The following is a 21,963-nucleotide window of genomic DNA, read 5'->3' as shown; positions in this document are numbered from 1 at the left end:
AACGCCTTGTGCCTAAATTCATTAGAATGAAAACTCATTTCATTGTGCCAAATGTGCAAAGAATCAAGACTAACTGAAATGGATTGATGGCTGTTAGTGGAGATGACCCAACCCAACCCACCCCCACCTCCAAAAGAAAATACGGTAACATCACACACTCTTCTAGTCTTCTTCCTATTTGTGTGTGTGGGGTCTACCAATTTCTCAATCTTTCATGGTTTGCATAATTGCATGGTTTTAGTAGTCAAGATCCAAGCAAACCTGGGCCGTCTGATGATGAACATAAAAGCAAGTGGTTGGACAGACTCACCCATTTTAATTGGTCCAAATCTAGAGATTGCTGCTGGGTCCACTGGCAAGTCCACCTTCATGTCTTATCCTGTTTATCTTCACTGTCCATAGATTTTTTTTATGAACTTTGAAATTGTTAATATTTGCTGAAATGAATGGTTTTTAGGGGAAGGAGAAACACATGGCTTCAAAGTGACGTGAAGGCCTCTTTCTAATATTATTGTTTTTTTTAGTCTAAACCGACCAACCAAAGCAATCAAAGAAAAGCTGTCAAATCAAGGAAATCCCAGAAATTTTTGCCGAGGAAGATTTGAACTTTTTGCTTGACACGCAGTTAGCTTAACTCTACTTTATTAGCAAGCACTATATGTATATCAGAGGAGATGAAAAAGAGCCCCCCACTAGAGAGAGAAAGAGGGAGGAGATATAGACATATAATAGAGCATGCCTTGTCGGCCATTAGTGCTTCAATGGAGAACTCAGGCCCGTCTCTTGGATTCATCTAGAGATCCCGGTATGTATATCATTTCTCTATTCGTTGTAAACTTGTAATTAGAAAATTCCAATTTCTATTTGGGTTCGTAGCATTCTTTGTTTTTGTTTACTAAAAGGCAGAGAAAAAGTGAAGATCTTTTTACTCTTTTTGAATAACTGAATCTTGGGTTCTGTAGATCGAGCATCCTCGCCATTTGTGCCCAAAAAGTGAAGTGATTCTTACTTTAAGCGAAGACTCGCTTCTCTTGCTACTCTTTGATTACTGCTTATTGGCTTACGCAGGAGTATCAGGTATTTTATTGTGAATTTTTTGACCTTTTTTTTCCCCCGACTGCATGTGATATTGATTCTGGTGGCCGATGGGCTTGTTGTGAACTCTATTTGGCGTACTGGGTTTCCATTTTATCCAGCTTTTCCTTTTGAGAACAGCTTAATTTTGCTTATATATGATTACCTTGGTCAATATCTGATAACCATTTGCATTGCGCTCCAAAGAATGAAGCTTTGTTCCTAAAAACTGATTAATTCAACATTCTATTGAACGTGTGTTATATTAAGGATAGTTAGCATCGGAATTTCTGTTGTTCCTGTTAATTAGTTTCTTAGGGAATTCTAATGTTTGTGTTCGTTAGTTTTTTGTTGCAAGCTAATGTTGCTGTAACTATATATAGGTGTCAGATGATCAGGTTACATTATACCCTTGATCCATCCATACGTTTTTGAAATGGCGGCGGATTTTACATCAACGAGATTTTTTGAAGTGGGGTTCATTGGATTTCTGATTGTTTCTACACTGCTAGTCTTAACTTCAGAGGGGTTGAATTTTGAGGGGCAAAACCTCTTGGAGCTAAAGAATGGTATTCTCGATCCATACAATTATTTGGAGAACTGGAACTCCACTGATATGACTCCTTGTGGGTGGATTGGTGTGAGTTGCAGTTCAGGTTACGAGCTGGCTGTGTGGTCTCTTGATTTAAATTCGATGAATCTTTCAGGAGTCGTAAGTCCCAGTATTGGTGGTTTGAACCACTTAACACATCTTAGCCTTGCATACAATCAGTTCACTGGAGACATACCGAGGGAAATTGGAAACTGTTCAAGGTTGCAATTCCTTTATTTGAACAATAATCAGTTCAGTGGGCAAATTCCTCTCGAACTGGGTCAATTGTATTTCCTAAGAAGTTTGAATATATGCAATAACAAAATTTCTGGTCCTATTCCGGAGGAGCTTGGAACTCTGTCTTTGCTGTTAGAGTTTGTGGCATACACCAACAATCTGACTGGGCCGATACCTCTTTCTATTGGCAATCTCAAGAATCTAAGAACTTTCAGAGCTGGACAAAATGGAATTTCTGGTAGCATTCCAGTAGAAATAGGTGGATGTCAGAGTTTAGAATTGCTTGGTCTTGCCCAAAATTATTTAGGAGGAGACTTACCCAGGGAACTAGGGATGCTTGGGAGGTTGACAGAGATTATTCTATGGGATAACCAACTGTCAGGTTTCATCCCAGTAGAGCTTGGGAATTGCACAAACCTTCAGACCCTTGCATTGTATGGGAATGCTCTCGCGGGGCCAATCCCATCAGAGATTGGGAGTCTGCAGTTTTTGAAGAAATTATATCTGTATAGGAACCAGTTGAATGGTACCATTCCAAAAGAGATTGGAAATTTATCTGCAGCAACAGAAATTGATTTCTCGGAGAACTATTTGACAGGTGAGATCCCAGCCGAGTTCAGCAACATAAAGGGTCTACAGCTACTATACCTCTTTCAAAACCAACTTACAGGTGTAATACCAAATGAGCTTAGTAGCTTGAGGAACTTGACGAAGCTTGATCTCTCGATCAATAACCTTACTGGTCCCATTCCGTTTGGGTTTCAGTATTTGACTGAAATGCGCCAGTTACAGCTTTTTGACAACTATTTAAGTGGTAATATTCCTCTAGAGCTTGGACTATATAGTGCACTTTGGGTGGTTGATTTTTCAGATAACCGCCTGACAGGAAGAGTACCTCCTCATTTTTGTCGACATTCTAACTTGATTTTGTTGAACCTCGAGTCTAATAACCTGTTTGGAAATATCCCAACCGGGATCTTGAACTGCAAGACATTGGTACAGCTTCGTCTGGTAAGGAACAAGCTTACTGGTACCTTTCCCTCAGAGCTTTGCAAATTATTGAACCTGTCTGCTATTGAGTTAGATCAGAACAGGTTCACTGGTCCACTTCCTCCTGAGATTGGAAACTGTCAAAAGTTGCAGAGGCTTCATATTGCAAACAATTACTTTACTTCTGGGTTGCCTAAGGAAATAGGTAGCTTGTCCCAGCTAGTAACATTTAATGTTTCATCTAATTTGCTCACTGGACGAATTCCGCCTGAAATTATCAACTGCAAGAAGCTTCAACGACTTGATCTCAGCCACAACAGCTTTGTAGATGCTTTACCGCATGAGCTTGGAACCCTCCTGCAACTGGAACTTCTCAAGCTTTCAGAAAATAGGCTCTCTGGACGTATACCTTCTACGATAGGAAACCTTTCTCATTTGACTGAGTTGCAGATGGGTGGCAACTTATTTTCTGGTGAAATACCGCCAGAGTTGGGTTCTCTTTTAAGCTTGCAGATTGCGATGAATCTCAGTAATAATAATCTTACTGGGAACATACCGCCTGAATTTGGGAATCTATATTTACTTGAGTTCCTACTGCTAAATAACAATCATTTGAGTGGTGAAATTCCCAGTACATTAGAAAATCTGTCAAGTTTGCTAGGGTGCAATCTTTCGTACAATGATCTTACAGGACCTATACCTGCAGTGCCACCGTTTAAGAACATGGCAGTCAGCAGTTTTATTGGGAACAAAGGGCTCTGTGGCGGGCCTCTTGGCGATTGTAGTGCCAATCCATCTTCTTCTTCTGTACCTCCTCTGGAAGGTGTGGGAGCTCCTCGAGGTAGAATCATAACATATGTTGCAGCTGCTATTGGTGGTGTTTCTCTCATTCTAATAGCCATTCTTCTGTATTTCATGAGGCGTCCTACTGAGACAGTCATTGCATTGCAAGACAAGGAGATATCATCATCAGAATCAGATATCTACTTCCCTCCAAAGGATGGACTCACTTTACAACTTCTGATTGAGGCTACAAACAATTTTCATGACAGCTTTATTGTGGGAAGGGGAGCTTGTGGAACAGTTTATAAGGCGGATATGCCTTCTGGGCAAACTGTTGCCGTTAAAAAGCTTGCATCTAACCGTGAAGGTAGCAGTATTGAGAACAGTTTTCAGGCGGAGATTTTGACTCTTGGAAAGATTAGGCACCGTAACATTGTGAAGCTCTATGGCTTCTGCTATTACCAAGGTTCCAATATTCTTCTATATGAGTACATGGCAAAGGGTAGTCTGGGTGAATTGCTGCATGAGTCCTCTTACAGCTTGGAATGGCCAACTCGCTTCACAATTGCTTTTGGGGCTGCTGAAGGTCTTGCTTATCTTCATCACGACTGTAAACCAAGGATAATTCACCGTGACATAAAGTCCAACAATATTCTACTTGATGCTAACTTTGAAGCTCAAGTTGGCGATTTTGGTTTGGCGAAAATAATTGACATGCCACAATCTAAATCAATGTCAGCAGTCGCAGGATCATACGGATACATCGCACCAGGTAAGCTTGCATCATTTTATCTAATCCTGCCCTAGATTCGTGTTTTTACGATTCAGCTTTCGTTTGCCTGTTGCATCTGTTAAGTTTTCTTTCAGAGCCTGGAGCAAAGTTGGAAACACAGGTTTTCATGACTGGATGATTTTGTTACACACACACACACAAACACAAATTCATCTCCATATACAGACACACACATATACATGCCTGTTAACCTTTAGCATTTTAAACAGTTATTATTGCCAGTTTTAGATCCAATGATGATACCCATTTTGATATACCATCAGTCTTGGTGCCTATGCTTATAGTTCAGTATTTTGTTTCTTTTTTCGTTTTAAAACCATCATGGACCAGGTTCAGAGATGTGTATGACTGGTGAATTTAGCAACTAGTGATCATTTGTAGTAGCAAAGTGATAATAAGCTTCTGTATTGGCCACAAAGGTTAACAGGCTGAAGATCTTATCTTGCAGCTTTTCTTGTCTTCACTGTTTTATGTATCCTGCTTTTTATCTAAGCTGTTGATCTTCAGTTACATTGTTTATAAAAACACAATTTAATTTTCCTTTGTGCTCTTTCGCTAGAGGTCACAGGTTCAATTCCTAAAAACAGCCTCTCCACATATTATGTGACGGTAAGGCTACGTACATTTTGCTTGTTCCCAACCCCACCCACCGTAGGAGCGTCGTTTACTTTTGCTCTTTTGCTTTTATAGGCTGACAGAAAAGCCCATGAATGGTTCCTTAATCTTTTGATACAAACCATACAATGCCACCCCTCTCTCTTCCACCCTGTCCCAATCTATTTCATGCTTAATCATTCTGAGAGGATAAATTTTTTGAATTTTGTTATCATAACTCAGAAGGGAGGTATAACTTACCTGTTCTTGATGGCAGAATATGCATACACCATGAAGGTTACCGAGAAGTGTGATATCTATAGCTATGGAGTCGTCTTATTGGAGTTGATAACCGGAAGAACTCCCGTACAGCCACTGGATCAGGGAGGTGATCTTGTTACATGGGCGAGGCGCTATATTCGAGACAATTCACTGACGTCTGAGATGTTTGATACACGATTGAATCTCGAGCATCAAAGCGTTGTTGACCAGATGATTGCTGTCATGAAAATTGCTTTGATGTGCACCAGTATGTCTCCATCTGATCGGCCATCGATGCGGGAAGTTGTGCTGATGCTTAGTGAGTCTAAAGAGCGGGAAGAAAGGAACCTTGTTTCGTCTCGAACATATGATCTTCCTCTAAAAGATGATGCCTTATAAAAGTGTAAGTCTCCATTTCCCATTTTCATTAACTGCAATGATTTTTTTTGTTCTGATTCTTCCTCATATTATTTGCAAAAGGAGAAGATGATGTCATGTACATTGTTTCACAAGAACAAAAAGAAAACATTAGAAGAGCTTCTGATATAAATTTACATTAGAAGAGCTTCTGACATAAATTTATGGGAGTTACACTGATATAGTTCTCTAATTTGTATTTACTCCGACGGATAAATGTACAGCTGAGCTGACAGTACCATACATGTACCTTGAAAGGTTCTGATGTCAAATGAGTTGTCTGAAGTTGAATATTTGATCGTTCTTAGATGCGGCTTAGATTTCTTTCTTGATGATTTATTTCCTAATGATTGGAGATTCGTACTCATTCCCTCTGACGTCTACATATCGAATCATGTCCAAGCTTTAGTACTTCAAAATTGTTCTGATATATGAGTAGTGATAGCCCAGGCATTCTTGCTGCAGTTGAAAACTACAGGGGCTTCTGTAACAGCTGCAAAGTTCAAAGCAGCATGAAAATCTCCCTGAAACGATACAAAAGTAAGCAATTAGAAATAAGACGATAAAGTTTATGTTCCTTGAGGAGGAATGTTTAGAGAGGTAGTAGTTGCAGTCACCTTGCTCGTTCCACCGTCCCCAATATATGTGACTAAACATGCATCCTTTTTGTCCATTTCTAGTGAATAAGCAGCACCAACTGAATGAGGAAGTTGAGTACTAAAAAACAAAAAGAGTAATAAGAACACTAGAGTAGGTTGTTTTGAATCATGCAGATTGCATCAAGATATCTTACGCAATAGTCGATGACACCGCAAAGTGGTTGAGCTTGTTAATGTATTGGCCTCTGCATGCCTTTCCCGTAATCAGCCTTGTTCTCAAAACACTGGTTTGCAAACTCTTGCAGCGTGAAACCTCGCCATAACAGGACTCTAGGCATTAACTACTGCGACGTCCTTTAGGATATGCTAATGATGAAGCAATTTTACATCACGACGACATAATATAATACCTGAGGCAAGACGACATCATCTGGAGTAAGTGCAGCTGCGGATGCAATGTTAATTGCTTCTTCACCAAGTGAGGTAACATAGAAAGAAATCCTCCCCTACCTTTGTGCTTCAAAAAATATTGTGTCCATCAATTGAAGTGTGACCATGTTACAACTTACAATACATCTTTACTGCTAACTCCTTTGGAAGCTGATAAATAAAACAGTCAAGTGAATATTAAATAAGCCAAAAAATTTACTTTCAACAGTCAAAAAAATTACTGGTAATTTGATTTTGTGAAAATTGTTAAGAGAATATAGTACATTTTCTTGCAACAGATGGAGATATACCTGTTCCCGGTCACTGCCAAAGATGGGTTCTCCATTGTCATCAAGAACTCCATAACACTAACTTCTACTTTTGCAATCCCAATTTCTCATCTGATGAACTGATATAGCCTTCATCTTCAATATCCCAAATCAGTAATCTCGATACTGAATAAATACTACTGCCATCATAAAGCTGTAACCGGTCTCCTTTAAAAGTGTATACACAATTTCTTATTACAACCCAACTGCACCCCGTCACGTTGTTAACCTTTTTCAGTTTCATAACCTTCCTGACCCGCACAACATCCTCCCATCTGCCCCTTATCTCATATGCCCGAGCCAAAATCAAATAAGGTAGTAACGACCATGGTTCCAAGTGCATCAACCTTTCAGCTACACTTTCTATGAGTTTCAGATCTCTGTTGTTTGCACAAGTTCGTAGTATTAAATCCCAAATCAAGGAACCAGGTTCATGAGGCATTCTTTGCACTGTATCAAGTGCTTCTTTGAGTTTACCGGCTTGACATAACAAGTCCACAATGCAAGCACAATGTTCATTGCTTGGTATGATTCCATAGTCTTCCTCCATTGATGAAAAGATCATCATGCCTTCATAGAGAAGACTGCCATAGTTGCAAGCTAATAAACCCCCAAAGAAAGTTATCCTATCAGGCGGTGGTCCATCACGAAGTAATTTTGTAAAGATGTCAAGGGCCTCAAAAGCTCCACCATTTCGACTCAAACCTATAATAATGGTGTTCCAGGACACTAAATCTCTTGCTTCCATTTTGGAAAAGATGTTCATAGCAGAGCCAATCAACCCAAGTTTGCTGTACATTTCTATAAGTGAGCTTGCAACAATCATATCTGACTCCATGCCTAATTTGACCACCAAAGAATGGACTTGACCTCCCTGTTCAGCTAGAAGGAAAGAAACACAGCTCAAAATGCTGCTTAGTGTGAACTCTGTAGGCCTAACATTCTCCCTCATGGTGAGCAAAAAAAGATTGAGAGCTTCCTCATCCAGACCATGCCTCTCAAAGCTTGATATCATAGAATTGCATAATGCGGAATCCCATTGATCAAGTTCTTCAAAAAGCTGAACAGAATCTTCCAATTTGTTGCATTTGGAAAATAGGTCAATAGTAGCACTGGAAACAATAGTATTATGAAGAAATCCAACCTTGATACACAGAGCAAAAACTTGCTTACCCTTCCCCAAATTTTGCAAACTAGAACAAGCTGTGATTATGGTTGAAATGGTAAACTCATCTGGTAAACATTCAGTGTATCTCATCAAACAAAACTGATGAAAAGCCAGTTCTTCGTCACCTGATTTACAGCAGGCTACTATCAATGAATTCCAAGAGACGACATCCAACACATCCATAGCCAAAAACACTACCAAGGCATAATCAACAAGACCAACCTTCCCATACATGTCAATTAGCGAATTACCAAGTACTACATTAGATACACCAACAACTCTTCTAATCATGTTGCCATGAATTTGCTTGACATGATACTCACTATTCACCAGTGACAAAAGAATCGAGTAGGTAAACTCACTTGGCCTCACACCTACAATTTGCATATTTGAAAACAATTCCAGGGCGCAACTAGAATGCCCATAAGAAGCGCAACCCAAAATCATAGAGTTCCAGCCTACAACATCCCGTTCCGGCATTTCATCAAACAAGTTTTGTGCTAGACGATACTGGCCACAGTTAATCAATCCTTTCAAGCAAATGTTCCAAGAAAAGATGTTCTTTTGGGTTATGTCGTCAAAAACTTTTAAAGCATCACCAATAGCGCCAAAGTGAGAATACATATCAAGACATCGATTACCCACAAAAGTATGGCCACTAAAACCGACTTTTATCAACTGGGCATGGAGACGTTTGGCAAAATCCCATGAGTTTACAGACAAACAATGATCTATGAGGCGAGTGTAATGGTAAAGTGAAGTTTTATGAAAGTACATACATATGCTAATCCTTTACTACCATGAGATATGACTTGCATAAAGCTCTGTCATACCTCGTCGCTAAGAAAGACGACCAATTTTGCTTCTTCCTCTTCCTCTTCTTCTTCTTGTACCTCAATGTAACCGACTACCGAGAGTTTGGAAGCAAGTTGGAGATTGTAAAGTTCGGACGTGAAACTTTTGAGGTTAAGTTTAAAATCAACGACGAACTTTCTCCCCTACCCGCCGACCATACACTAAACTGGCCAGTAATTTTTTTTTTCAGAGTCCCAACACTTTCTGTTTTACAAATAAACCCAAATACTTGAGACTTTTTGACTTTTTAGTCCATCCTAACAAAACACTTTTAAGTTGGCACTTTAAATGCGTATTAGAGAATTCCTCCATACATGACTCTTTTGAATGAAACAAATACCATATTTAGTTAATATTTGAATTCAACATTCATAGATTGTAGGCTTTGATTTATTCTTTCTAGGCTGTATTAGTTTTGGTATTGAACTTCTAGCCTGATTACATGTTGTTCGCTAGGCTGTGCAAAACTCGTAAATGACCCAATCCAACCGGACCCAACTCAACCTAATCCATCAATCCGACCCTACCTTCATTCGTAGGCTTTGATTTATTCTTTCTAGGCTGTATAAGTTTTGGTATTGAACTCCTAGCCTGATTGCATGTTGTTCGCTAGGCTGTGCAAAACTCGTAAATGACCCAACTCGAACGGACCCAACTCAACCAACCCGGCCTGATCCATCAATCCGACCCTACTCACTTGAATGAGGGTAGGATATGGGTTGGCAATTTGCAATCCGTCTTTATCTCGGGTCGGTTAAGGCCTTAAGGGTTGGTCAAATGTTTCATGTTTGCCATCATCGGCCATATAACCAAGTTTTAATGCCTGTAATGATGCTTATCAACAAGGTAGGTATAATTCAGTCAGAACTTCGTTACGCAGAAGCAGTAGTATACTAGTATCATAAAATTATGGGGATTAAAAGAAGATATTGATCAAAGTATTACAAATATTGGTAATCTACAGATGGGCCGGCTACAATATTCTACTTTACAAGTCATGCGATGAATTCCCGGTGATATTTTGATGACTCATATAACCGATCGTAAACTTTTGGGATAAAGACTTGGTTGATGACAATGATAAAGTCATGTTACCACTGCTGCAGACATGAAATAAGTCAAAATCTAAATTTTATCCAAAATACAAACATCTTCAACTATAAAAGGTGAAAGAACAAAAGGGGAAAAGGAGGAAGTGACTGACTAAGCATAAGACAGGACAGCGACGTTACTAAGAGCGATCGAACATAGAAGAAGTGGAACTAGCCAGTTGAAGAATAAACAACAACTGATCCTTGAAGGTCACGGTCCACCTTAATGTGAGCATGGAAAAATCTTCTTATCTGCCATTACATCACACATTTAGCAGAAGATGGAGAAAAAAAAAAAAAAAAAAAGAAGAAGAAGGCCAAAACCAAAAGCAACTTGTCCTTCATTTAATCTTTACTCTTGTTAGCTCATATAATTCATACACTTCGGCAAAATGTTGTAAAACAATTGAAGGCGCAGCACTTACCTCCTTGAAAGAATGTGATGTTAGAAAACCTCTAAGCAGCCTTTCTTCTGAGTCAAATAATACAACATGGCTAGGTAGAGACCAATTTCTAGCATATTCAGATGCAAAACCAATAGGGTTGTTCATGAACTGGTCCGACTCATCCTGGATTCCTCTTTCTTCACTGTCAGATGAGAAACCGAAATAATAATTAGCAAGAAACGACACATAATGCAAAGAACTAATATACGTAGATCCTTCAACAAAGTTGCCGAAGTCCAGACCTCGGTGAGCAGTCCAGAAAACGCATTGGTAAGTTGCAATGCAGAGAGGAATAGTAAGGTGTGGCATGGCAGGGCATCAAGAAAAGTACACTCTTCACTCTCTCATTACGAGCTTCTTTGGATAGGTAGTTCATCACGTCTTCAGTTCCTCTCTGTCACAACTCACCAGGTAACTGTCAGTTAAGCGGAACAGAAAGGCATAACATATGAAGATTTTTTTTTTCTTTTCAACTACATAAAAATATGGGGAAAATAAGAAACCTAATTGTTTACGACGAAATAACTTAGTCAGTTAGTAGTGCTTCTTGCCATCGAAGAATGTGTTTGAAAGGGGACGGGTAACTGCTGACAGCTACAACAACTGACCGTACTTATCGAGAGTGAACAACAGTTACGAAGAGAAAAGGCAAAAGGTGGTCAGCTTTGGGTTTACTAAGGAGGCAGTTGATATACCTGATGAACCAAACTCATGTATAATGCCATTGGAATATTGGTGGCCAGTAAGAAGAAAATGGCAAATTGCATTTTTGGAGGCCATTTTGCTGGAATCTTCAAAAATCTTCTCCTCTTACCATCTGGAGCACTGGATCTTTCCATCACAGCTAACGAATACCCAGAAAACATCAAAACTAGAGGCAGGACAGGCAGGACGAACCTGTAGCTCATGGTGTATTAGAGGATGAGTATCAATTATAAACTAAACCAAATGGAGGCAGTAACATTTTAAATTGCATTGACACAAAGCATGTAATTCAATTGGAAGTACCTGAATTCTTTATGACCCAGCAGACTATATGTTATTAAAACCCATGCAACAAGGCCAAACAGCTTCCATTGTTTAGATTTGACGACGCCGGCAATGAAAAATGGCAAGAATGTGAAGACCATAGCTGGAAATCCTTGAGTGAAGTACCAGTGCCACTTATGAGTTCCATAATAATCTCCTCCAGCGGAAAGAAAATTGAACTTCAAAAAATTAAGAGGCACTAAGATCCATGAGCCGTACATCAAACGATCTAATAAGCACACCGCTCCAAGCACCAAAGCCCTGATGCATCAGTTAAAGTATTTCAAAGTAAAGGAGTCAGGGAAACTGTGGTAGTATTTCACCACCATCATAATCTAAGCTTTGATCACAAATACTGCAGTCATCAGGCACAGTTCTTTAAGCTTACTTATGCTTTCAAATTATAATATATTTTTGGTGATTGCACACCAAGGCAAGGAGAAAGTTGATTCTACAATAAAGTTTCAGATAAGTCAAGCATTTCAAGGCACAAGTACTGATGACAGTGAGATAAAAACATGACAGTGTGCATCAGATACCTACCCAATGGGGACCACCTCTAAGATGACAAATCTCAGCCTATCATGTGCCACAAATAGTTCGAGAAGGCCAACATAGATCCATATAATAGCACTTGTTGGTCGAATGGCACAAGCAAATGCTGCTAAAGCCAAAGCCCACTTCCTTGAATTTGAAGAAACTTTATGAGAAGAACCCGTAAAACAGGGCCAGTAGTACAGGGCCACCACTGTAAGGACAGTCTCCAAACTATTTGATAGCGTGCGATTAAGACAGAAAAACATGAACCAGTTCCCCAATTGCGATAACAGCTTGTGCAAGAGTTAAGTGTGTCATCCGTTGCAAACACAATGAACTTTACTACGTCTGTTAGTATTTACAGTGGGATACAACTTCCAATGCAAAAAAGTAAGGGCAACAACTTTACTAACCATACATAGATTAATAATGATTTAATAAACATAGGTAAAAGGATACTGTCCATTTTGCTACATGGCCGCCAAAGATGACATAAGAAAGTTTGTACAAGTAGAAGTCACAAACTGCAGAGAATACGGACTGGAGCATCCGAGGAGCCCTCATCTGTGAAGCACGAGACACAGGACATGGTATAAAACAAGCCATGATCCCAAAGAAATGCATGAACGCAGCTAAAAGCAGTTGCAACAATATAATATAAAATAAAATAAGACACGGTAACTTAAAATCATGTCTTGAAAGTATCTTCCTGATGAAATGGTTCACATCAATTCAACAATGCTATGACAGAGTCATCTGAAAATGAAAAGAAAACGAGTAGAAAGATTTAAGCAAGAGTTCTCAGTCCTGATAAAGTCGTAAGTCATGCCACAAATCCTAGAAGCAACACATTGCTAGATATATTTTCCCTTCCTTTTTTCCTCAACAAATCAGGTTTACAGGTCAACTCACGCCAATAGACCAAATATACTGAATTAGTATTAACCATACAAACAAATATCAAATACCAATGCCTTTTTTTAATTAATAAGAAATATCAATTCACTGAAACAAACTGGGATGACATGGCTTTACAATTATGCAAGTTTCCAAATGTCAATAACACAAGCTTAGGAACCAACACAAGCTACCTATTATGCCATCAACTGTTACAAGGCACAAAAAGAAAAGGAAAGGTTTTGGAGAAAGTTTCAGTTGTTATTTGTTAATGGTAAATTTATTGTTACTAGTAGATGTTTTAAGTTTTGAATTGGGAATTATTCTCCACAGTGTCAAAGGCATATGAATTCTGAACTGTTATGCCAGGTGCCTTAGTTTATGTAGAAATTTAGTCCAATTTCACTAATCAAATAGTCCCTCTATACAACAGAAATTGCTAAATAAGCGAGTGTTCATATGCATAAGAACAAAGAAAAACACCCACAAAACACTATATTCCAATGTTCATATCAACACAGGAGTGGTTTAAATATGAACAGCACAATGAGCACCATGTTGATGTACTGCACGCAAGAAAACATACATAGGGCACACATATATACAGGCAGGCATACACAGTGTGGCTAATATTTACCATAAACCATGGAGTATCAAGACCCAATAATACAAGAAATTTATAAAGCAAAGCAAAAATCATCGGATGCAAATAGCTACGAATCCCTTTCTTCCACTCCCACGTCAAATGACCGTACCTGCCATTTTAACGTATCACTATAAGTAGCATCTCCAAATCACATTCACTACTTCCAATAAGACCAAACCAGAAGAATAATACATACGGATTGATCTCAATTTTGCTAAAACAACAGAAATACTTTCTAACTAGAAAATGATCGAGAATATACCCAAACACCAATCGATGCGCAACTTCGAGGGCCTGCCAGTGCTCATCTGGGTTGAAGTAGGTTTGAACAAGCAAAGAATTGACAATTCGAAATACCAAACAAAGCCCGAAAACATTCTTCTCCGAAGAGAAAAACCGGGATTCCATGGATTTATTCCCTTTCTCTTCTTCTTCATGAGAGACATCAAGCTTTGCACGAGCAGCTTCAGATGCATTTGGTCTCTGCCTCATTTTGCTTCCGTAAATTGAGATCCAAACGCGGTAATTTATGTTTTGGCCGGTTCCGGTAACCAAACGGGTCGGAAACCACAGCGTTTACCCAAAAAAACGACGCTACTAACGTGAGAGTATTTTCTACCCGCTACAAGGTTTTCCGCTCCCTACCCGCCTCTTATGTTTAGAGAGGGAAAAAATAAAATAAAGGAATAAAAATTAGTTTTATTTATGTTAAGTATTAGTTAAAATAAATTTTAACTTTTAAATTACTTAATTAGCCCTCCATTCACACCAAATAAATTTGGAGACTCCGTAATTCCCTAGAGTCTACAACTCGCATCTAATGAACACATCTCGTAAACCATTGGATTCAAGTTATAGACTCTAAAATTTTAAAAGAATTATAGAGACCCCAAATCCCTTCCAAATAATCCCATTTTAAGAGGAAACATTTTGAGTAAAAAAAATTTGATGAAATCTTCTAATTTTTTTATAAGATATCAAAATAAGAAAATTAGAAAGAAACTATACATTTTCCTTCCCTTCCATTTCTTCAAATCCCTCAATCCAAACACACTCTTAAATATCATATCTCTCAGTGATCAAAGTAACTTGTCAGCAAAAGACGGAGAGAATAGGAGACTAAAATACAGACCATTGATCTAAAATTTTTTACTTTAATTAGAATTTATGAATCTCTAAACAAGAGTTAGTAAAATAGCAAGACTAAAAGACTATTATATTATTTAATATTAATCTAGTTTTTCTTTAAAATTTTGAGTTTAATTATCATTTGTTATTACATTTTCCCGAAATCCTAGTACTATCCATTTTTATAAAATAAAAAATAAAAACATTATAGGATTTTCCATTTGAAAACACGACCTTTTTATCTGGCAATCCGATCTTATCCTTTGCGTTTGAACTTTGAAGTTCTGGAACAAAGGTGGACCATTTAATCCGACGGTCAGGATCATTTCTAATAGTGTTTCCTCAGTGAAGATCTCCACAGAAGGAAAAAGATAAATCTCCGTTATTATCTTCCCAAAGACGGCACGCATTCCCAAAATATGGCAACGCTTGGAACCCAGGCTCATTTGAGCGCGTGCTTGACACCCTCTCTGATTATATTATTTACATGACCACGAAAATAAAAAATGATACTATCAAACACAACGTCATCATCAATCCTTGTTAAAAAGCTCAAGTTGAGTGCATGTTCCTTTTTTTTTTAAAGTAATTTTTTCTTAATTATCTAATATATCTATAATTTTAAATATTAAATGAAAAGAAATGTTGAAAAATACTATGAAATTATTGAATTTGAGAATAATATGTAATATGATTTTATCTTGTTGAACATATATATGATAATAATTAAAGAGTCTACAAAGAATCAACAAAATTATGTTTTACATTATATGAGGATTAAATCTCTAACTTGTTATTTTAACTTTCATAGAATGTTTTGTGAGAAAAAGATGTCAATAGACTAAATTTTGCTTCAAATTATACAAAAACATGAAAAGTTCATCCATGGAGAGAATTAAACAATTTCAAACCATCAAAGTGGGTCGTTGTACATTATTTATTATTATTAGATATTTAACACGCTAGTTTAACTTTCGTAGAATGTTTCGTACCAAAAAAATGCACAATGAAGAAATTTTGTTCGAAGTTTGACAAAAACATGAAAAATTCATCCATGAAAATAGTTGAACAATTCAAAATCATCAAAGGCAAACGATAGATTGGCTTGAGTGTGGGCTTCCCATGTCTAGTGATGATTATTTGTTAAGACATTTGTCCCTTACCTTTATTGTCCACCGATCGTCGCATTCTATCAATTGCGAAAGGTCATCTTTTAACAGGGGCTGTCCCACGATCCTTCATCTTTATTCTTTCAATTTACTTGTCCTAACCATAACCCGGATTAGATTAAATGTTATACGATTTGAAACCGACATGTAATCTTTTTTTTTTTGTCACCCCTAGTTTTACCTAATTAAAATCTTGGGCTTAGCTGCCCTTTATTACACGCGCTACAGGATGCGAGAGTAGAATCACAAACCTCCAGCTGAAGGTGACGTGGTATGTGTGGTTCATCTATTTTTCCTTCGCTCTCAAAGTCTGAACTGCAAAAATATCGCCTCACACCGAGTCCGCGACCCTCGACGTCATCGAGTCATCATTCCCAATAAGGGATCCGAATATTATCTTTACATATAAAAACGATACAAGCAATCCACATCCATTACCGGATCACGCCTTTTCCTCTCAATTTTTGGCGTTTCGTTCGAGTTCTGGTTTCGTTTGTGCGTGAGAGAAAATGGAGAAAGCAATCAAGAGACAGCAAGTTCTTCTCGATCACCTCCGTCCTTCTTCTTCTTCTTCACACAGCTATGAATCGGCTGTCTCTGTAAGTCCGACGAATTCTCATTTCTCACTGTTACTATATGATTTCTTGTTTCTTTTGATCGCTGACTGGTGAATTGGATCTGATTTGTATTTTCTAGATTAAAAACTTTGTTAATCCATTTGGATTTTACGCATCTGTTGTTTACTTGTACGATTTTGCGTTGTGTTATTGCGAATTCGCTGTGGATCCTCAGAATTTTGATTTGGTCATCACTGATATGCTGCAAATGGTTATATAAGCTCAATTACCATCTATTTGTCAATCTTAATTCATTTGCTAATTTGAAACGAATCGGGATTCACTGCCTTTTCAATCCAATTAAGATGTCGATAAGAAAGCTTGATCAATAATATATTGTTTAGGTGTGAGAAATATAAATATTTCAGATACAGATATTTAACAACGGTTTATCTTAATGGATATGCATATATGATACCAATTTTTGATCGTTTACGTCCAATTAGTTGGTTATGGTATGCATAAATTCGCCTTAATTGCCTAATATATTGAGTCTTAATGGATAAGCTCAATTACCATCTATTTGTGAATCTTAATTCATTTGCTAATTTGAAACGAATCGGGATTTACTACCTTTTCAATCCAATTAAGATGTCGATAAGCTATGAAGCACTGATACGGGTTTGATGATATAAATACGGGGATAGGGCGATTCGCCATTTTCTGCTAAAAGTAGGATACGGGTGTGGCGGGATCAATAATAAATTGCTTAGGTGTGAGAAATATATTTATTCCGGATACAGATGTTTGACAACAGTTTATCTTAATGGATATGCATATATGATCCCCATTTTTGATCGTTGGTTATGGTATGCATAATTTCGTCTCAACTGCCTAATATATTGAGTTTTGTGTAATTGTGACCAGGCATCAGCTTGTTTAGCTGGAGATAGTGCTGCTTACCAAAGGACTTGTGCTTATGGGGACGATGTAGTGATAGTGGCGTAAGTTGATTTGTCTTGCAAAAGATGTTGGCTTGTGATTTGTCTGAGTGCTATATATGTTTTTATCAGCTTTAAGATTTATGTTCCTCCTGTTAATTCATTTTTATTCCATTACTATGCAGAGCTTATCGGACTGCACTTTGCAAATCAAAACGTGGAGGTTTCAAGGATACTTTCCCTGATGACTTGCTCGCACCTGTTTTGAGGGTTTGTTACATTAGACTATTTTGATTTTACATTTATTGAATTCTGCTATAGATTGAGTTAAGATTCAAGAATTCTGTTTCTATTTGACTTTCAGTTTCTGAACTTAAGATGTGCTTAACGAGTGATGGATTCTGTGTTCAGGCATTGATAGAGAAAACAAATGTAAATCCTAGCGAAGTTGGGGACATTGTCGTGGGTACCGTGTTGGCTCCTGGATCTCAAAGAGCAAGTGAATGCAGAATGGCTGCTTTTTATGCTGGTTTCCCTGGTACCTATCTCTTGTGTGGATAATTTTTGAAACATGTTCTCATTATTGCTCTGTTTCTTATTTCATGTTTTCTATACTCCAGAGACTGTGCCCATTAGAACTGTGAACAGACAATGTTCATCCGGGCTTCAGGCAGTTGCTGATGTTGCCGCAGCTATTAAAGCTGGATTTTACGACATCGGTGAGATGGAAGCTATTTTTTTGTTGTCTACGGATAATGTTCCAGTTAGTAGTTTAGTACAGGATTTGCTTACTCTTCATTCGTATAGGTATTGGAGCTGGATTGGAGTCTATGACGGTTAATCCAATGGCTTGGGACGGATCAATCAATCCAAAAGTACTCTCTCTCTGTCTTCCCCTCTCCCCTGTTTTAGACACTTGTCTTGGAGGATTCTGAGTTCTTATTTGTTTTGACAGGTAAAGACATTTGAACAAGCACAAAATTGTCTTCTGCCGATGGGTGTTACCTCAGAAAATGTTGCACATCGTTTTAGTGTGACAAGACAGGAGCAAGATCAGGCTGCGGTGAGTTAGTGAATCTCTCATCATGCCTTCATGGTCTAAGAATTCATGTGTTAACTGTCCTATTTCATGTTGTTAGGTGGACTCTCATAGGAAGGCGGCTGCTGCTACTGCTGCTGGTAAATTTAAAGATGAAATAGTCCCTGTGGCCACAAAGGTATCTATAGTTCTATACTGTCTTGGACTTGGTTAACTTTTTTCTGTCTATTATTTGTTCATTCAATTTGATGTCCCATGTGTGATTAGAAGTGTGAGTAAACTCTTACGAAGTCACTAATGTATGTTTTATATATGAAGCTTGTGGACCCCAAAACTGGTGAGGAGAAACCAGTGACAATCTCTGTTGATGATGGCATTCGGCCCAACGCCTCTTTGTCGGAACTGTCCAAACTTAAACCTGTATTCAAGAAAGACGGGACCACAACTGCTGGTATTAGGAACCGAAATAAGTGCTTTCTTTTTGAAAAATGCTGTCATTGGTTAATTTTTCCTATTTTTTGCTGTGTTGCTTCAATTGCAGGGAATTCTAGTCAAGTGAGCGATGGTGCAGGTGCTGTCCTCCTCATGAGGAGAAGTGTTGCAATGCAGAAAGGGCTACCCATCCTTGGTGTATTCAGGTACGTCGAGAGAGTAGCTGCATCTAAAGTTGTTTAGCTAGCTGCGTCTCATTTCCTTATGAAACAGCCTTTGTCAAAACTAGATCATCTGAATCAACTTTTATGTACTGCAAGAAACAATTTAAGACCAACAATTAGCCATTTATGTTGTCTTGAAAAGTCCAATTATGGTTATATAGTCATCATCTCTTGAACTGCTTGATACTGTTAGCACTTTCGGAATTATGAAGTGTTAAGAAAGGTAGCTTTCTATGCAGTTTTTTTCTTTTCATATTAAGGAAAAGTCCAGTGCACTCTGGATGGTTAGGCATATTGATCTCCTTTTGGCACTGGAAGTAGTCTATTCTTTGCCTAATCTCCAGCATGCTAATAAGTCGGTAAACAATTAAAGCTCAACATATGATACAACCTCTTCGACGGCCAAGAATGTGATCATTCACCTTATCCAGTTGACTCATTGACCTGATCTGTTGTTTAGGACTAGATTCTTTGTAATTAACTATGTAAAACTTAGGGTCATGAGATACCTGATGCTTGAGATGTATCTTAGGACTTTTTCTGCTGTTGGCGTGGATCCTGCCATCATGGGTGTTGGCCCAGCTGTTGCAATTCCTGCTGCTGTTAAGGCTGCTGGTCTTGAACTTGATGATATCGACCTTTTTGAGATAAATGAGGTACAAGCTTTGGTTTTATTTAATTTTTATTTCGTCCATGTCCTGCTGCATCTTCCCGACTCTGATCAGAGTTTTTGTTGTACTTATGCAGGCATTTGCTTCCCAATTTACATATTGCCGCAAGAAGCTGGAACTGGACCCTGAAAAGATCAATGTTAATGGAGGTGCAATGGCCATTGGGCATCCCTTGGGTGCAACAGGTATTTTACAAAACCTTTTAATTTAACATAATCACAAAGTTTCTTTGACGTTCATGGCTATATCTATTGAGAGCACCAGAAAGAATCTAAAAGAAAAAATGCTTTGTTGCTTTCATGTTGTGCTCTTGGTCATATATTAATTCATGGATGTTCGAGGGTGCTGCATTATTTGTTAGGTTTTCCTTCTCCAATATTTAATGGCAGATCCAACCAACTGAATGATTTTTAAGGGCCTGTGGTAGTATTTCACCGAGTGATCAGGTCAAAAGCTGGCGTATGTTTGCATTTATGTGGTTAAATAAATCTGAAACAGATTACTTCAACAAAGCACATGGCCATGAACCAGTGTTGCCTTCTATGTGAGCATCCCCTCTATTATTTTCCGAGGGTTTGCTAACTTTTGCCCTACCCGCGCTTCATGAGCCTTTTATTCCATTTGGAGGTGGTGAGGATTCACTCTATTAACATCGTGTGCCCATCTTGTGGCATAATGTGATTGTGAAATTCCGTGTCTATGTTACTCTTTACAAGTGGAATCCTCAACATAAGTATGTTATTTTTGTTAGTATATAGTGGAATCTTGTAAATATATGGCCATGAGGCAGGTAGTTTATTAAGTTGATACATACACTTCAGACTTGCATGGAATTGCACGTATCTTATTGAAATGATTGGTTTTATGTTGATTTTTTGTTATTTGAGTATAAACAGCTTCGACATGTTGTCCTTTGTAAGTTTCAATGTGATCTTTGATTAATTTTTTGAGCTGATGGTATTTCCTCTCTCTACTTTGCATAGATACTGTTGGCCCTTATAAGAGGGAAATGGTATTTGCATGGGAAAAATAAAGACAAATGGAATACCAGTGATAAATTTTTCTGTTGTTTAGTGTGGAAGTATTACTGGTGATCCTTATAAATCTCAAATGTACAAGTGCCTTTTACCATTTGCAGGTGCTCGATGTGTGGCTACGCTACTGCATGAGATGAAGCGGCGTGGTAAAGACTGTCGCTTTGGCGTGATATCAATGTGCATAGGTGCCCCCCCTCTCCCTCTCTCTCTCTGGAATTTGTATGAACCATGTTCTTGAATAAATGCTGATGACTGATCTATGTAAGTCGATGCAGGCACTGGGATGGGGGCTGCTGCTGTGTTTGAAAGAGGGGATGCCGCTGACGATCTGTGCAATGCAAGGAAGGTGGAAAGCAACAGTCTTTTGTCAAAGGATGCTCGATAGAAGTACATTCTCTCTTGCGAGTCCAACTCCTATCAATAATGTATTGGCTAATTTGGCTGGGCTAGAAGTTATTAATAAACCCTTGTAATAATGGAGTTGTTTTGCGTCCCAAGTCTAGCGTATTGCCCTATACAACTACCCAAGCCCATACTTTTACCAGACCAGGTGAATTACTAGGTATCAAATCTTCAAAAAGGATGAACAGCATTGTTGGGCCATCACTGTCTTTATTTGTGTTCCTTTTGTCCCTTAGAAATCCCAAAATTATATTACCCAGGTACCATTTTTAAAGAGTGATCAATTGTAGAAAATTTCACCTGATTACAAGAGATGATTCAAAAGCCCCGAATTTGAACCTCGAAGAGTTTATGAAGCGGGAGGCATGAACTGCCATGCCCATGCCCTATCTGTCCTGCAAATTCTCTTTAGGATCCGCTATGGGTCGGGTTACCCTGTTCGCATCACGATCGCGGACTACCGAGACTCGGCCCATTATGAAAGTAGTTAACTAGCAAAAAAGCCCATCTTAATAGTCCAAGTCCATGCCCACAGCCCATTACTGCCAGCTCTGGATCCTTAAGACTAGTCCAGTTCCTACTAATGGTCAGTACTC

At 38.4% G+C, this 21,963-nt stretch overlaps 4 protein-coding genes across 7 annotated transcripts; 2 read left to right on the top strand and 2 right to left on the bottom strand.

The window, feature by feature from the left end:
- The first annotated feature begins 401 nt into the window (after positions 1-401).
- LOC120012721 (probable leucine-rich repeat receptor-like protein kinase At2g33170) lies at positions 402-6,046 on the top strand. 2 transcript variants are annotated; one of them, XM_038864173.1, is made up of 4 exons: positions 402-805; positions 963-1,077; positions 1,458-4,448; positions 5,029-5,277. In XM_038864173.1, the coding sequence occupies exons 3-4, from the start codon at positions 1,511-1,513 to the stop codon at positions 5,157-5,159; spliced, it is 3,069 nt and encodes a 1,022-aa protein (XP_038720101.1). In that variant the 5' UTR covers positions 402-805; positions 963-1,077; positions 1,458-1,510; the 3' UTR covers positions 5,160-5,277. The 2 variants fall into 2 exon arrangements, with proteins under 2 accessions (XP_038720101.1, XP_038720100.1); XM_038864172.1 differs by lacking the exon at positions 5,029-5,277 and adding an exon at positions 5,341-6,046 and having other exon boundaries at positions 421-805.
- Positions 6,047-7,109: 1,063 nt separating this feature from the next.
- Positions 7,110-9,346, bottom strand: LOC120012722 (pentatricopeptide repeat-containing protein At1g43980, mitochondrial). The gene has a single exon (XM_038864174.1). It carries the CDS (start codon positions 9,041-9,043, stop codon positions 7,145-7,147), a length of 1,899 nt encoding a protein of 632 aa, XP_038720102.1. The 5' UTR covers positions 9,044-9,346; the 3' UTR covers positions 7,110-7,144.
- A 649-nt stretch (positions 9,347-9,995) lies between these two features.
- Positions 9,996-14,366, bottom strand: LOC120011784 (GPI mannosyltransferase 3). 3 transcript variants are annotated; one of them, XR_005471122.1, is made up of 10 exons: positions 14,030-14,366; positions 13,759-13,876; positions 12,684-12,788; positions 12,231-12,517; positions 11,667-11,948; positions 11,354-11,555; positions 10,901-11,052; positions 10,638-10,800; positions 10,326-10,464; positions 9,996-10,221 (listed from the first exon to the last, which is right to left on the bottom strand). XR_005471122.1 is itself a non-coding variant. In XM_038862906.1 (9 exons), the coding sequence occupies exons 1-9, from the start codon at positions 14,257-14,259 to the stop codon at positions 10,384-10,386; spliced, it is 1,620 nt and encodes a 539-aa protein (XP_038718834.1). In that variant the 5' UTR covers positions 14,260-14,366; the 3' UTR covers positions 9,996-10,383. The 3 variants fall into 3 exon arrangements, 2 of the variants coding, with proteins under 2 accessions (XP_038718834.1, XP_038718835.1); XM_038862906.1 differs by having other exon boundaries at positions 9,996-10,464; XM_038862907.1 differs by lacking the exon at positions 13,759-13,876 and having other exon boundaries at positions 10,016-10,464; positions 14,030-14,168.
- Positions 14,367-16,383: 2,017 nt separating this feature from the next.
- LOC120013007 (3-ketoacyl-CoA thiolase 2, peroxisomal) lies at positions 16,384-21,669 on the top strand. Its single transcript, XM_038864599.1, has 14 exons — positions 16,384-16,663; positions 17,549-17,625; positions 17,748-17,832; positions 17,974-18,100; positions 18,183-18,281; positions 18,370-18,437; positions 18,518-18,625; positions 18,702-18,779; positions 18,920-19,052; positions 19,143-19,239; positions 19,790-19,913; positions 20,005-20,113; positions 21,067-21,150; positions 21,241-21,669. The coding sequence occupies exons 1-14, from the start codon at positions 16,574-16,576 to the stop codon at positions 21,348-21,350; spliced, it is 1,389 nt and encodes a 462-aa protein (XP_038720527.1). The 5' UTR covers positions 16,384-16,573; the 3' UTR covers positions 21,351-21,669.
- The last annotated feature ends 294 nt before the right edge of the window (positions 21,670-21,963 follow it).

This window comes from Tripterygium wilfordii, chromosome 13, assembly GCF_013401445.1.
Source record: "Tripterygium wilfordii isolate XIE 37 chromosome 13, ASM1340144v1, whole genome shotgun sequence".
NCBI lineage: Eukaryota > Viridiplantae > Streptophyta > Magnoliopsida > Celastrales > Celastraceae > Tripterygium > Tripterygium wilfordii.
This window is presented reverse-complemented; position numbering and strand designations above follow the sequence as displayed.

What these genes read in the sequence shown, in the direction of transcription:
- LOC120011784 (XM_038862906.1), bottom strand. Translation starts at nt 14,259, where the DNA reads ATGAGGCAGAGACCAAATGCATCTGAAGCTGCTCGTGCAAAGCTTGAT. An exon ending in TTAGAGGTGGTCCCCATTGG is followed by an intron (nt 11,949 to 12,230) that starts GTAGGTATCTGA and finishes CTGATGCATCAG; the next exon opens with GGCTTTGGTGCTTGGAGCGG. An exon ending in CTGGGTCATAAAGAATTCAG is followed by an intron (nt 11,556 to 11,666) that starts GTACTTCCAATT and finishes CATGAGCTACAG; the next exon opens with GTTCGTCCTGCCTGTCCTGC.
- LOC120013007 (XM_038864599.1), top strand. Translation starts at nt 16,574, where the DNA reads ATGGAGAAAGCAATCAAGAGACAGCAAGTTCTTCTCGATCACCTCCGT. An exon ending in AGCTGGATTTTACGACATCG is followed by an intron (nt 18,282 to 18,369) that starts GTGAGATGGAAG and finishes TCATTCGTATAG; the next exon opens with GTATTGGAGCTGGATTGGAG. An exon ending in ACGGATCAATCAATCCAAAA is followed by an intron (nt 18,438 to 18,517) that starts GTACTCTCTCTC and finishes TTGTTTTGACAG; the next exon opens with GTAAAGACATTTGAACAAGC.
- LOC120012722 (XM_038864174.1), bottom strand. Translation starts at nt 9,043, where the DNA reads ATGTACTTTCATAAAACTTCACTTTACCATTACACTCGCCTCATAGAT.
- LOC120012721 (XM_038864172.1), top strand. Translation starts at nt 1,511, where the DNA reads ATGGCGGCGGATTTTACATCAACGAGATTTTTTGAAGTGGGGTTCATT. An exon ending in ATACGGATACATCGCACCAG is followed by an intron (nt 4,449 to 5,340) that starts GTAAGCTTGCAT and finishes TCTTGATGGCAG; the next exon opens with AATATGCATACACCATGAAG.